The following is a 14,861-nucleotide window of genomic DNA, read 5'->3' as shown; positions in this document are numbered from 1 at the left end:
AGGGGAACAATGACCTCTTTTTTCCAGGATGAGAACCCTTTTGTGATGAGGTGTGCCACATAGAAGGATTTCCTGACTACTGTGGCAATGTGATTATCAAAGGAGAGACTACTGTCCACCTGGGTCCCAAGGTCTGTTATCACACATTTGGTGTTAAGTAGACTGCCGTTTATGTGGTAGTTCATGAGTACAGAGTTTTTACCAAAGGGGATGACAATGCACTTTTTGGCATTGTGCTTGAAGCCATGCCTCTGACACCAGGTATCTGTCTCAGTGAGGCCCTTCTGTAGGATGTCCACATCATTTGGGGACTCAACTATGGCTCCTAGTTTGCAGTCATCTGTGAAATTCATTAGCCAGAGGCCTTCTGTGTTAGCCTGTACTTCAGAGAAGTAGATACCAAACAGGAGAGGTCCCAGGACTGAACCCTGTGGTACTTCACTTGTCACTGGTTTGAAGTCTGATTTGGAGTCTGCAACTTTTACATAACATAAACGATAAAAATGCTGAAGACAACACTGTCTAAAAATCTTGAATAGTGAACATCTCCACCAGTGTAAACCCAGGAACAAGTGCTAACATGTGTCCTCTGGGGTGAGACTTCCAGAAGTTCAACATTGTGATCTTCAACGTATTGATCTCCTATATTATGTTACTGGCAATATACATTTCAGGATTGTAAGCTTCAGTCTTGTTACAGTAAACCTGTTTAGACTATCTACTGCACAGGAAGGGATAAAAGGTGGAGAAGTCTAAACACAAACACACCTCAATGCTGGTCAAACAACATGACGTGCTTGAGCTTCCCCATGTCCAATTTACCATCAGCAAAATCATATACCATATCTTGGCAAACTATAGATCCCTCTCTGAGACCCATGAAGCCCATGCCACTTACTTAAATGTACTGTAGATTCTCCCCATTCAACCCAGTATCATATTCATGGGTGACTAACTACCCCAATATAAATTGGGACTCATACACTACCTCAACATGCAGGCTCAAATGTTCCTGGACTTTATTAACACAGATACCCTAGCCCAGCAGGTCCATACATCCATTAAGGTGCGCTAACATCCTTGACTTTACAAAGCTGGGGGAACATTCACCCCCTCCCCATGTAATGTCTTCACTATTCAGGTCAAACCATAAAGGTTCTGCTTAAATGTAGGACCCCAGCTAACTCTGGAAATTTTCAAGCCCCCCCCCCCCCAACCACTGTGAACACTGCTGCCTATGCAGAACTGTTCACAGACACCCTGTACAATCATGTAAATAGCTAGACAGAAAGAGATGTACTAATGCAAAGCAAGTATAGGACAAACTCAAAAAATAAGTTGCCATGGTGGAATCCCAACATCAATAGGTTGTATATAGAAAAAAAAAAAAAAGAAAACCATTGGCTAAAAATAGAAAAGGCTATGCCCAGTGAGATAATAACTCTCTCATCAATCTAAATAAGCAATGTGAGGGACTAATCAAGTCTATCAAAGCCAAATTTAAGGTAAAGATAACCTTCCAGGCAAAGGACTGCCACAACACTTTCTAAACTATGTCCTCAACTTCAAAGGCAACACACAAAAAAGTGCCAAAACTAATTGTGAATGGATTCACTAGTACTGGAGGTCAGAGAAACTCTACTGACTGACAAATATTACTCCAGTTTTTACCCTCTCTCCCCCTGTCACCCTCCAGGAAGTACACTCAACCATAACTCTTTCAACAATCACTAAGTAGCAGGCCTCAAAGCACTGTCTAAGGCCAGGAACGCAGCATCAATTATCCTGATAACATCTCATGATGCCTCCTAAATAACACAACACATGACCTATCAGGCCTACTAGAATCTCTGTTCAATTGTAGCCTCCAGACAGGCTTTGTGCCAAGTGAATGGAGAACTGAAACTGTTATCCTTCTTCACAAAGAGGGCCTCTACAAGCTCGGACAACTATAGAGCCATATATCTGACTAGTCTCTTATGCAAAGCCATAGAAAGAATCATCAAGAAAATGATGAACAATGGCATTGGAAACATACAACACTGGAACCAACCCAATTTGTTTTCAATAAGAGCAGGTCATGCCTACTCAGTCAGGTGGACTTCTTCGAGAAGATCACTAAAGTCATGGATGAGGGCAGAATGGTACACACAGCCTACCTTGACCTGGTCAAATCATATGGCACAATACCTTACTTGGGCATTGTAGATTAACTCAATAAATTAGGCATAAACCCATATGAAGTAATACAATTTTTTTAAGGATTGGTAGTTTTGTGGTTATAGATAGGACCTCAGAAGTTAAAGATTGGGATGGCTATCTCCACAAAGAGTTCAATCACTAACAGACTCCATCAGGGCTTGGTGCCGGGACTTCCTTTTGGCATCTATTTCTCTGAAGTCAAGGCCAATGTCATGGGCCCCTGGCTGACCATGTTTGCAGACTACTGCAAACTAGCTCCAGTTGTAGAATACCTCACAGGCACAAATACGCCTCAAGAAAGCCTGGAACAAACAAATAACTGGTGAGAAAACCATCACCTACAACTCAAAGAAATACATAAGAGTATCCATTAGAAAGATAGCTACTGGAAATTATCACATTGATAATACACCTGCAAGAGTATTCCAGTGGCCAGAGGTTTGGGCATGCATGTTTCAGTAACCTGGCCTTTGACCATCCATGTCTATGCTGCTGAGAAAATCATTTGATGTTGCACAACTTATAAGCAAGGGTATGACATCTAGGACCAAAGATGCCATTGTTCATCTGTACTCTGCCCTCATCAGACCAGTCATTGAGTGCAAGTCACTCTTCTGTATGTATCTGACAAGACAATAACTCCTCAAAGCCCTAGGCCTGTACTTTGTGGGGAAATCTATGCCTGATCTACAAGGTATCATCTGATCTCTGTCTTTCTGATGGCCCTATTGCACATCCTCAAAACAAATAGCATCAGAAATTCCCAATCTAGGGACTTAAACCTCATCTTCAACATAAATAGAACATGTTGGAGGGACAGCTATGTGCCTCAGAGACTACCTTTCCTCTGGAACAAACTTCCCATCCATGTGAAGCAGAGTTCTTCCATAATCAAATTCAAGCATACCTTGGACCAGTGGATGGGGAATCAGAATTTACCCCTCATCTGGTACCTGTGCATCTCTTGGACAGATGCAGCCTGTAAATGCTTGACCACCAATTGTCCAAGCCTATACCCAACCCTTATAACTACCCTGGGAAATCAAATCATGTAGATACATTTGGGAAAGCAGAGCTAGTCTTAAAAAGAGTTGTAGGGGCTATTAGCTAGTAATCACCTATGACCCTATAAATCCATTCAGAATCCCTTTTTACTATTTTTGTACATGGGGTCAGAGTATCACTTCAACAGCGACAATCATCTAGAGCCAGGATTCACACAGCTAGGTGGCTAGACCTGCTGATATTAATCTTCCATACCTCACACACACATGCACCCTCACACCTATGACCAATTTAGGATATCCAGTCCACCGACTGCATGTCCTTGGAGTGTGAGAGGAAACCAAAGCATCTGGAGAAAGCCCATGCAAATACAGGGAGGACATGCAGACTCTGGACAGACGCACACCAGCTGACAATCAAAGTGATGAACAATGCTGTCTGTTCCACCACTGTGTCTTACACATAATGTTGGGGTCAAAAATAAGGGAGCTGTTAGGCAGGAGTTTGGATGTTAGTCCATGTTTTTGATCTGCAAGTCACCCGATCCCATTCCAGACTTTCTTTGGATTACTTAAAAGGAGAAGATGCTCTCTTCCTTGAGTAGTAGTTATGGCTTTAAAAGCAAGATGCCTGAATTCTTTTAGGTCTACAAGTCCAAATTTAATTCAGCAGTCTTAAGGAAGCCTAGACCTTATCTCCAAGTTTAAAGAGATGCAAAAGGATAAAGTTAGTCATGGGTCAACTTGGTGACATATCCTTTCTTTAGATAATAGGAAATATTCCTCCTGCTGTCAAGAACACAATTCAAGACAATTTAATCAATTAAATATTTTCCTGCTTAAGGTGGGCTAGTTGTAGCAAATGGATAGTGGTATTTTTCTAACGTGTGAATATGGTTGTAAGTATAATGTGCATTTAATGTAATAATGGTGATGGCAGGACAATGGCCACTTAGAATAGGGCATACCTCTCAACTGTACAGAGTTTTACCTCCATATTTTTGGTCAGTTCCTCTTAATATTTGTGATCTTCTGGCAAAAACTTGATTGCAGTCACTAAATAATGACAGATATTTGAGCTTCAGACTTCATATCCCAAACTTTGAGAGTATTGTTAAGTTGATTGGTCACATCACACCAGTGAGTGCTGAAATCACTCAGGATAATGCATTCATGAAGTCCGTTAGGAAGAGAGAGTGTTTGAAACATTAATTTAGCTGAATTATTTTCAGTAGCTTCATGTTATTAACAACATACCTGGGGTGGCCTAATGGTTAAGGTGTTTGCCTTACAAACACAAGGTGCAGGGTTTGAGTCTCACAAGGGATAATTGGGCTAGGCTTAAAATGGCTTGCAAGGGCAGTTAGCTTAGTACTAATCTATGAACCTAGGACTCCAATATCCATCCAAGCATACTGTATGCCTTTTCAGAATACCATGCTAATTTCACCTGATAATGTTCAGCCAATTTCTCCCAGTCCATACTGTACATTGTTGTGGACAACAGAAGACTGTCCTAGGTGACTGGCTTAGGATGACCATTTCAATCATCTACCATTAAGAGTAGTCTTGTAATAATGAGGCCTAACGTAAGTTTATTAGGAGTAGGAGACAGCAACTCATTCTGTTTTTAGTATTTGTGCAAATAGTTATCAATTATGACTTTCAGTACAACTCTTTTTATAGTGACTATATTCTGTGTCCAGTGTTTAACACTATGGCTAATTGCTATTTCCTCAGAAGTGATCTGTGTGTCACAATTACCAACAAAAACTTCACAAGAGGAAGAAACTTGTACAAATATTAGAGGAAAAAGCACATTATGACATGCGGCAGTCCAATCACAGTAAGACAAGGAGGGCCAATCTCAATGAGACAAGGAGGGTATTATACTGATACATCCAGTTAAATAAAGTCTGAGGCAGGTACTACCAACAAAAGAAGACTGTATTGTTTTATAGCATTAAAATTCATGCAGGTCAGTAATGCCATTGCATAAAACTCCCTGCCAACAGGCAATTATATCTTTTAGAAAGCACCAGAAATTTACATTTTGTTCTCAACCACATTATTCCTGACCTGCCAGCTCAAGCCATGCATACCTCTCAACTTCTTAGAGCACAAAATCTGGACAAAGCCATAACTAATGGGTGACAAAGGCCTAAAAATAGGGACAATTTTGAAATATTGCTCTTACAAACTTAGGAAATTGATAGAATAACATGTTTTGCATTAATATGAATTTTCTGGAGACTGTTAAGTCTAAAACTCGAATATCTGTCATTATTCTCTGACTTCAGTCTTTAAAAATTTGCCACTGATTTGCCAGAAAACCACAAAGTTATGAAAAACAGTCCAAAAGTACGAGGCAAAAATCTGGACATTCTGGGAAAATCTGTGCAGTTGAGAGGTACGTAAACTGATAGTAATGTAGGTATGGATGCAAATTATACATCTACAAAACAAAGACATTTTGCATCATTTTCAGTCAAATGCCCTATTCTCCTACAACAATCAAACACTAATCTTTTTCAAATGTATGCAATTTATGGTAGAGACCTACACTAGGGTAATAATCTTAAATATTAGTAGGTAAAAATTCTTTAAGCCATACATTTTTCTGGGAAAGGTTCAGGAAAAAATAAATAAAACCTCGCAGAGCTCTTTGAGTGTCTAACTATTGTCCTGGCTGGCAAGCATTCCCCCATTTGCATACACCCCAGTGCTAGTGAACATATGTGATGGCTACTGTGATATATTAACAGGAAACTAAATTCAGGATTTCTACAATACACCGATACATATGTAGTAACATCTGCTGTTTTCGCCTTCTAGCATTAAGTTCAGATATCCTGCAAAATCAATAATATTTACAAATATGACAAAGATCAGAAGTTTAGTCTGATAAAATAATACACCAACATATATAGCACTTGTTACCACAGTTCTCTGACACTAATTTGTAAACTCATCACCAGGAAACACACAGATGAAAACTATATTTCTATATCTTAGAAATTTTCTTTGTTTTGAAGTTTGTCACCTGAAAGCCCCACTGTAGCCAGAGTATCGTTCCTTATTACTCAGTGCACATTTATTGTTTCCATTGTCATCACCAATGCAAAGTGCACATAAATTAGAAGGGAATCCATTTTGATTGGCTCCTGGAACACAACTTTTGGAGAAGAATTGACTTGTGGCTGGGAAATAAAATGATAAAATATCAGTTAGCAAAATTAGTCATAAAATTCCAGAGTGACAACATCATTGCATAAACATTCAAACTAAACAACAGAGGTATTATAAAGTGTATTATAAAGTGTAGTTTGTTGACATTATCTGTTAAACATGCTGTTCTGAAAACTTGAAAACAAACTGTTGGCAGTTTTTCTACAGCGATAAGCTATCATTGTTTATAAAGAATGCATTGTGATTAATAGCTGTTGCTATTGCTTAAATTCAGAAATTCTGAGGGATTGCTAAACCTCTATTACACAATCAGTACCACATGTGCTACCAGAATACAAGGGAAGAACACAAAGAAAAAAACAAAAAAAAAAACTTTTCTTTGTGATTCATGTCTGAAGCAGCCATAAACCCAGGTTACCAACCTTGTCTGGCCTTTCTCAACTCCTTGTCTCTTATCCTGTCTGTTTCAACACTCCTTATTGCTAACAATTGATTGCAGTGCAAGTAAGGGCTCCTGCACCCCCTCCCCATAAATATCACCTTTGAGAATAAGGACTTTTCCTTATGGAAGTTGCTGCAATTTGAGATAAGTAAGAAACCTTACAGAGCTGAAATGTGAATTCTTGACAGCTGAGAGGGGCATTTCCATCTACTACTTATAGAGCAGAATGCACACTATAATATGGTTTGGTATCCTGTTGACATCCTACAACATGCACTTACTTGCATATGCATGGATCAGCTGTGGCTGTGATACCAATGCTTAGGCATCCCAGTACACCAGCTCCAGTCCCAGCACTTCTGGCAATAAGGGAGAGGGAAGGAGGTGTTCATTCCTCACCCAGTCAATCCTTTGGTGACACAACCCCATTCCAAAACTTGGGCCCCAAGTGCTTACATACTAATTCACCTCCTGCATCAACAGGTCAGCTTTCAGAAAAAAACAATGAAGTATGAACAGTTACACATTTGTACTGACTGAGAAGCTACTGTGTTCCTAACAAACCTGACTGTTATGCCCTACCAACCCAAACTATGACAGCCGCATTCATATGAACCCTATGGGTGGATACTATGAGTGACTGCCGCATCCCTACTGACCCCGAGGGCCACATCCCTACCAACCTGAAGTATGATTACCACATTCCACCAGTCCTTGACAGTAGTTACCATGTTCCTACCAACTCTGAAAATGACTACTGTATTCCTACCAACCCTGAGTGTAATACTTCTGCCAACCTTGAGAATGGCTAAGATATCTCTATCAACCCCAGGACTGGCTACTACATTCCTACCACCCCTGACTATCATGTTCTTGCTAACAAAAAGAAAGAGAGACTACAGTATTTTTGCCAGCACAAAGTGACTATAACCCATATCAACTCTGACAGGGACTAGCATGTTCCTGCTGAAAAACTAGCCATATTATTATAAACCCTCAGAGTATATACTATATTCTCAATATCCCAGAGAGGACTTGCTACATGCCTACCAACCCCAAGAATGACTAGCATTTACTTGCTAATCCTAAGAATGGCTTTTATAATCCTATCAGCCCTGAGCACCACTAACTTCCAAGGGTATGAAGTGGAGACTTGTACAACAAATTTCCCATTGTGGCCATAACATGTAGGGGAGTGTCTGCCATTTCTAGTCCTGAGAAGTAGATTGCTCCTCCTTATCCACAGTGCTGTATGCAGAGGCAGGGCAAGTGGGCAGTCAATGCACATGACTCTGTAACTTTCCACATGCAGAGGCAGGGCATGTGGTCAGAGCACCACAAATTTCATGGTTCACTAGATTACTCTGCATGCAAAGACAGGGCAAGTGGGCAGGGTTTCACAAATCCTATACCAGTAAGTGCAGTGCTGCATGCTAAGGACAAACAAGTGGGCAGGGATTTACAGAATGCATCACTCAGAAGATGAATGCCAAATGCCGAGGCAGAGTGAGAGATCTTCACAACTTGAATGGCTCAGTAGGTGCAACCATGCATGCAAAGGCTAAACAAATGATGCTAACCTTTTTGTGCTCTCCTACGGCCCCATTAATGGTTACCCGTGGACACTATCTTTTGTTGACTGGCTTTATCAAAACTTGGAAATATCCTGTATCTTTAACTGAATACTTGAATTGGCCATGCTTCAGTGAATTGGCTGTGCCTCACACATGGTGTTTTCATAATCTCTGAGGCTAAGTAACTCAAAGTAAAGAGAAAATGTGAGTTTCTTTCTCATATTGTCCCTTTTCTCAAATTATGAGGCCCCTCAGAGTTAGTGTATTTAGAAAGTGAAGGGGAAAACCCCCATGGGGGAGTTATAGACACAGTCACCCTGCTAAAACAATATTTGTTGACTTTTTGTGAGATTTTAAATTATGATTTTGTATGTTTGCATTATCAAGTTTAGGTGTTTCGGTTAAATATGAGCAGCAATTACTTTAGACTTGATTTGTCATTACTGATTGAGTTTGAACAGCAGGCTTCAGTATCTTGGTTTAAAATGTACTTTATGGAAGCTATCCATGGTTAAACTGTAATGCACAAAACAAAGTACAACAAATTCAGTACCTCTGGACAAGTTTCTGAATCCACACTTCTCTCCTCCTAAATGACGTGACTAAAACAAATAATTTGAATGCTGTGGACAGCAAAGGAAGCACAGGCAAAAGTTAAGGAATTAACTTCACTGGAGATACAGCAACACTGGGCTGTTTTGGAGTCCATCACCTGACACAGTATTTAAACGTTTGTACTCCATAAGTTAACCAGGCTACCTGACTTAAGTTTCGGGGTGGGGAGGGGAGGCTAGTACCCACCCAAGTGCAGTTAAATAATTACTTTTTAAATGAAAATATTGTGGGTCAACTGCAACCATGTGCAAAGGTATCAGAAGGCACATAGTATACATGCAGAGTAAGATTTACTGTGAACAGAGAAACAGCAGTGATGCATGCATACTGACCACTTTGTGTAAGTCTCTCATCTGAGAGCAAAGAAGTAGTTTGTATTTATACCTACTAGGAGGATAAAATGTTAAAAACTGGTTTATAAAAAATTTCAAAGTGAATTACTAGCTTTAGGGAGTATTCATACCCAGACAGATGGCATTTCAAGCAGTGATAGACCATTCCTGGCAAGTGCTTTTAGGACTTAAGGTTTTACTGCATTATAGGAATATTAGGCACTGTTCTTTTAACTTATTATCTGTAAAAGAAATGTATAACAGAATCTGTCACTAGGTTACAGAATCATTTTAAATTAAGTATTAAACAGTCTCAAAATATATCAGAATTAAAAAAAAGAGTTGATGATGGTAATTCATAAGAAATATGTTATGTTTGTAAGAGTCTGCGTTCATCAAAAGCATATTGGCTGAATGGAGGTAAATCTGGAATTTCCAAGCAGTACCTTAGATTTCTAGATTCCACTGTTAACCTCAGTCAACAATAACAAAAAAGAAAAGATCAGAGCAGTGCCACTCTTTGGCATTGACTCTAACAGTGACAGCCGTTACAGTAACACTAAACGGTAAGTTGTGCACCTGCCTGATGCTGTAGCTCAGGCTGCTGCGAGTGGTGTGCTGAGGTTAGCAGCTTGTTTAATGTAACTTAAGTACAAGACATAATGAGTCTGCCAGTTACAGGTCCACTAGGCAGCTCTGAACTTCAGCAAACTGAGTAACTAGCTGCATGTGCTCTTGGACAACCTGCTCCGTGGCACATCCCCTCAGATGTAGTTACTACTGTTGCTGTTGTGTGATGTCCTAACTGTACTGCACTTGGGTAATCCGCATTAGTGATGCACACACACACACACACACACACACACACACACACACACACACACACACACACACACACACACACACAGTCACTCTGAGAATACAGAAGAGTGAGTGCCTCCTCTGCTTCCCAGAATCCTATGGTGCAGATCTGGCATGGGAGAGGGATCAGGGCAGTTATGTGCAAGCAACAACAACACTAGAACTGCCTGAGGCTGGCTTATAAATATATCAATGAGCTTTTCTTTTTTTTTTTTGTTAATGATTAATATAATTCTTGCCTTAACTCAAGTCATACCACATAGTCACTTTGGTAACACTGACTCCTCTGTGCCTGCATGAGTCAGAGGTTATGGGCTTATCAAATCAATTCAAAATATAGACAAGAATGGAGTCTACATGCCACAGTTAAGTCAGACCATGTGTCTCCAAAATGTAAGAGTACTCTAGTTTTAAAGATGATGATAAATTATTTAATTTTCCAAGGTAATGAGTTCCTCTTTGACTTTCTCCTTAAACCAAAATGTTCAGCCTTGTTTCTGCTTAAGATCCCTGTTAGCTTTAAAAAGGTAGTTTTTTAAATGATCAGGCTGCTTTATTTATCATATCTTTGTTTTGCATGTAAATATTGCCCAGTCCTCATACATGGCGCACATTGCACATATCCTGGAGGCTGTCCCCAATCTTATAAAAAGTAGCATGAAATGAAAGAAGAAAATGTTTTCTTTTTTACTACTATATGAACTTTAAATGTTAATAAACAATAGTCCAACTCAATGACAGGATACATAATTCATTCATTTTACTGTATTTCCTTTATTCTAATATCAAAATCCCAAACCACTATTAAGATGCCCTATTATTTGTTCCTTTTTATCCCCACCCCATCTTATTTGTCATATTGTCTCTTTCCTCAGTAGCTTTGTTAATACCTTCTCAGTATTATCTTCATTCCTGGGTTATTATCTTCTATGCCCAGTACTTATAGTTACTTTTAGATATACTTTCCCCTAGTTCTCCCCATAATTTGTTTCTATTTCTCTTCTATTTTTCATTCCTGCTAATACTTCAGAACCTCTTGGTTCTTGAGTTTTCCATTTAATTGTAGCTTTTTTTCACCACCAGCTATAATAAAGTTGATAGTGCTTTAATATCTTTATTTTTAATTTCAAAGCAAACCAGGAAAGTGTGCAAAGCAAAACTCTAATCTAAACGACAAAAGCACACTGACACCCAATTCCTGTAGAAAAATGCCACACCATAAAGTCCGAAGGTTACTCTCTTTAATATAAACTAATGCTTATATTATACACTGCGTTTTCATCCTGTCACATCAAAGACTTCATCAGATATACCATTAAGTGAGCAATCTTTGTAATATATTCTGCCCCCTCCATTACATCACCCAATCAGCGTTTTATTCCAATTAACTAATTAATAAATGTTCAAAACATAAACCTCAAAATTTCTTAAGAAATCTTATATTCTAAAGTTAAAAATAATGTCAATATATTTTAAATAATAGCCTTTCAATGTTAAAACAGTAAAAAATCCTATAATTTACTTATAAAAATAATATCAATACTTTGTACATTGCAGCAGGTGGTACAACACGACACAAACGTAAATAAAGGACAAATGTACACAGCTTTAACTTAGATTTCCATCTAGTAACTATACCGTTATAGTTTGGCTACTCTAAGCTTTAAGACTGGTGCTAAAGAAATGTAATCATTCAGCCCTGGCTTCCAATTTTAGTTGCCAAAATAATTCACAAAATTCTATTGTGGTCTCCCAGCCCCCCCCCCGTAGGTCCATGTCGATTTTCTCTATAATATAAAACCCATACTTGGCTGAATTACAAGTAGTGGAATGTCTGTAAAGGGCATTATTTTCTTCCATTTTTTTAATATCATTAAGATGTTCATAGATCCTTCTTTTAAACATTCTGGTAGTTTTCCCTATATAAAATGCCCCACAAATGCTGCATACAGTAATATATACCACTCCAATGGTGTCACAGTTTAGAAACTGCAGGGAGAAACATTGGTTTTAGACGAAAGTGGGACAACACTCAAAACTAATGGGTTTGTAAACTGTGATACCATTGGAGTGGTATATATTGCTGTATGCAGCATCTGTGGGGCATTTTATATATGGAAAACTACCAGAAAGTTTAAAAGAAGGATCTATGAACATCTTAATGATATTAAAAAAATGAAAGAAAATAATGTTCTTTACAGGCATTCCACTACTTGTACTTCAGCCAAGTACGGGTTTTATGTTATAGAGAAAATAGACATGGACCCATGGGGGGGACCCTGGGAGACCACAATAGATTTTCATGAATTATTTTGGCAACTAAAACTGGAAGCCATTAAAAAGCCAGGGCTGAATGATTACATTTCTTTAGCACCAGTCTTAAAGCTTAGAGCAGCCTAACTATAAAGTACAGTTGTGTACCTACCATAAATGTAGATGTTCGAGTGTATTCACTGTTGCAGTCATTACTCTTGGGTTATCCTGCTGTCAGGCTACCCTCAGTCGGTCAGAATTCCAAAGTCTAGGTCCGACGTCAGTTGCTGTCACCTCTTCCCTGATGTCAGTGCGCCAGGGGTATAAAAGATGCAGACAACACCATTTTCTTCAGTTTTTCTTGCCCCAGATGTCAGGTGCCCCCAAATTGATAGGCTGAAAAATATGCCAATAAAAATGCATGCACAAAAATAACATTTCCTTCATCTACAAGCAAATACACCAAATAGGTTGTATAGGATAGAGAAGTGCAGATAGACCCAGCAAAGAAAAGGAGGATGGTGGGTGGGTAACCTGGACTGCAACAGTGAATACACTCGAACATCTACATTTATGGTAGGTACACAACTGTACTATGTTCATTGTGTTTCACTGTTGCAGTCATTACTCTTGGGTTGAATCCCAAAGCTGAGGAAGGGTGGCTGGGCTAAATAGGATTAGGAGAGGCTATGAGGCCCTGCAGGATTGCAGTGGCAAAGCCTGCTGTGGACTTAGAGTAAAGAGGTAAGTGGTAGTGCTTTGTGAAGGTGTGCACTGAACTCCAAGTTGCAGCCTCTAAGATATCTTTGGTTGGTACTCCTCTGAGGAAGGCTGCTGAAGTGGCTGCTGCTCTGGTGGAATGAGGTCTAATGCCCTTAGGCACTGATTTGCCATGTTGAAAATAGCAGAAATGGATGCAATGGCCTATCCATTTAGAAATAGTCTGTTTTGAGATAGCCTTTCCTTGTGATCCTGCAGCATATGACACCAAAAGTTGCTCAGTCTTTCTGAAAGCTTTAGTTCTTTCCAAGTAGAAGGTAACTGCCTGTGTATGTCCAAATAATGCAGAATTTTCTCACCCTTGTTCTGTGGATTAGGATAAAAGGTTGGCAAGTGAATGGTTTGGTTAAGGGCCACACTGGACACCACCTTAGGCATAAATGTAGGGTTTGTCCTCAGAGAAACCCTGTCTGGATGAAAAATGATGAAAGGTTCCACAGCCATGAATGCTTGTAACTCTGAGACTTGCCTTGCAGAGGTTATTGCTAGGAGCAGTGCTGTTTTCCAGGATAAGAATTTTATATCTGCTGTTGATGCTGCCTCAAAAGGAGGCAGTGTGAGTTTTTCCAAAACATAATTGAGGTCCCAGGCTGGAACTGGTGCTTTCCTTGGAGGCCTAATGTTTTTGGCCCCCCTGAGGTACTGCCTTATTAAAGGATGAGAAAAGATAGGTGGTTCCGTATTGTAATGGGCTGAAATGGCAAAGGCATGAATCTTAATTGATGAGAAGGAAAGGCCTTTGTTCAGCATCTCAGGTATTGTAAAATCTGAGGGATATTTGGTACACACGTGTCAATGCCTTGTTCCTGGTTCCAAGCACAGAATCTCTTCCATTTTTCTGCATAAGATTTTCTAGTGCTGGGCCTCCTGGCCTCCAAGATAACATCCATAACAGCTTTTGAAAGAGGAGTGTTCTGAATGGCTACATTATCCGCCATGCTGCCAGATTTAAGGTCCTGAGTTGGCTGTGCAGGATCTGATTGTTTTGTTGGGTCAGCAAGTGAGAAGTTTGAGGCAATATCCATGCTGGACCTTGAGACAAGCTCTTTAGGATTGGGTACCAGTGCTGGCATGGCCAGTCTGGTGCAATCAGTATCATTTTTGGCTTCTCTTGTCTGACCTTTAGGAGTACCCTGGGAAAGAGAGGCAGTGGGGGAAAAGCATATACCATTAGATTTTTCCAGCTGAAGGATAGGGCGTCCACTTTCCATGCTTGCTTGTGATAAATCCTTGTGCAAAATCTCTGCAATTGGCAGTTGTGAGGGGAGGCAAACAGGTCTATGTCTGGGCATCCCCATTTCCTTATTATCATGCTGAAGACTTGTGGATCCAGTTTCCATTCATGGGGATCCATGAGGTTTCTGCTTAGTTTGTCTGCCAGAGTATTTGTTTCTCCTGGCAGGAATTGTGCTTGCAGGTTAATTTGAAAAGCCAATGCTGTGTCCCATAAGGTCATTGCTTGTCTGCATAGGGGGTAGGGATGTGTACCTCCTGCTTGTTTATGTACCACATGACCGTAGTGTTGTCTGTCTTTATCAGTAACTGTCCAGGATGAAGCAGGTCCTTGAAAGCTGTCAGGGCATTTTGAACAGCTAGCATCTCTTTTTGA

At 39.8% G+C, this 14,861-nt stretch overlaps 1 protein-coding gene across 2 annotated transcripts in view; it reads right to left on the bottom strand.

The window, feature by feature from the left end:
- MELTF (melanotransferrin) overlaps positions 1-14,861 on the bottom strand; it is a 592,427-nt gene that overhangs the window by 310,328 nt on the left and 267,238 nt on the right. For both annotated transcript variants that reach the window (XM_044070717.1, XM_044070716.1), the window contains exon 5: positions 6,250-6,406. In XM_044070717.1, coding sequence (XP_043926652.1) covers positions 6,250-6,406 — 157 coding nt within the window. The remainder of the gene's footprint in view (positions 1-6,249; positions 6,407-14,861) is intronic.

Source organism: Protopterus annectens, chromosome 4.part1, assembly GCF_019279795.1.
Source record: "Protopterus annectens isolate FY-2018-M chromosome 4.part1, PAN1.0, whole genome shotgun sequence".
Classification (NCBI taxonomy): Eukaryota; Metazoa; Chordata; order Ceratodontiformes; family Protopteridae; genus Protopterus; species Protopterus annectens.
The sequence above is the reverse complement of the archived record's forward strand: the minus strand, read 5'-3'. Positions and strand labels throughout refer to the sequence as shown.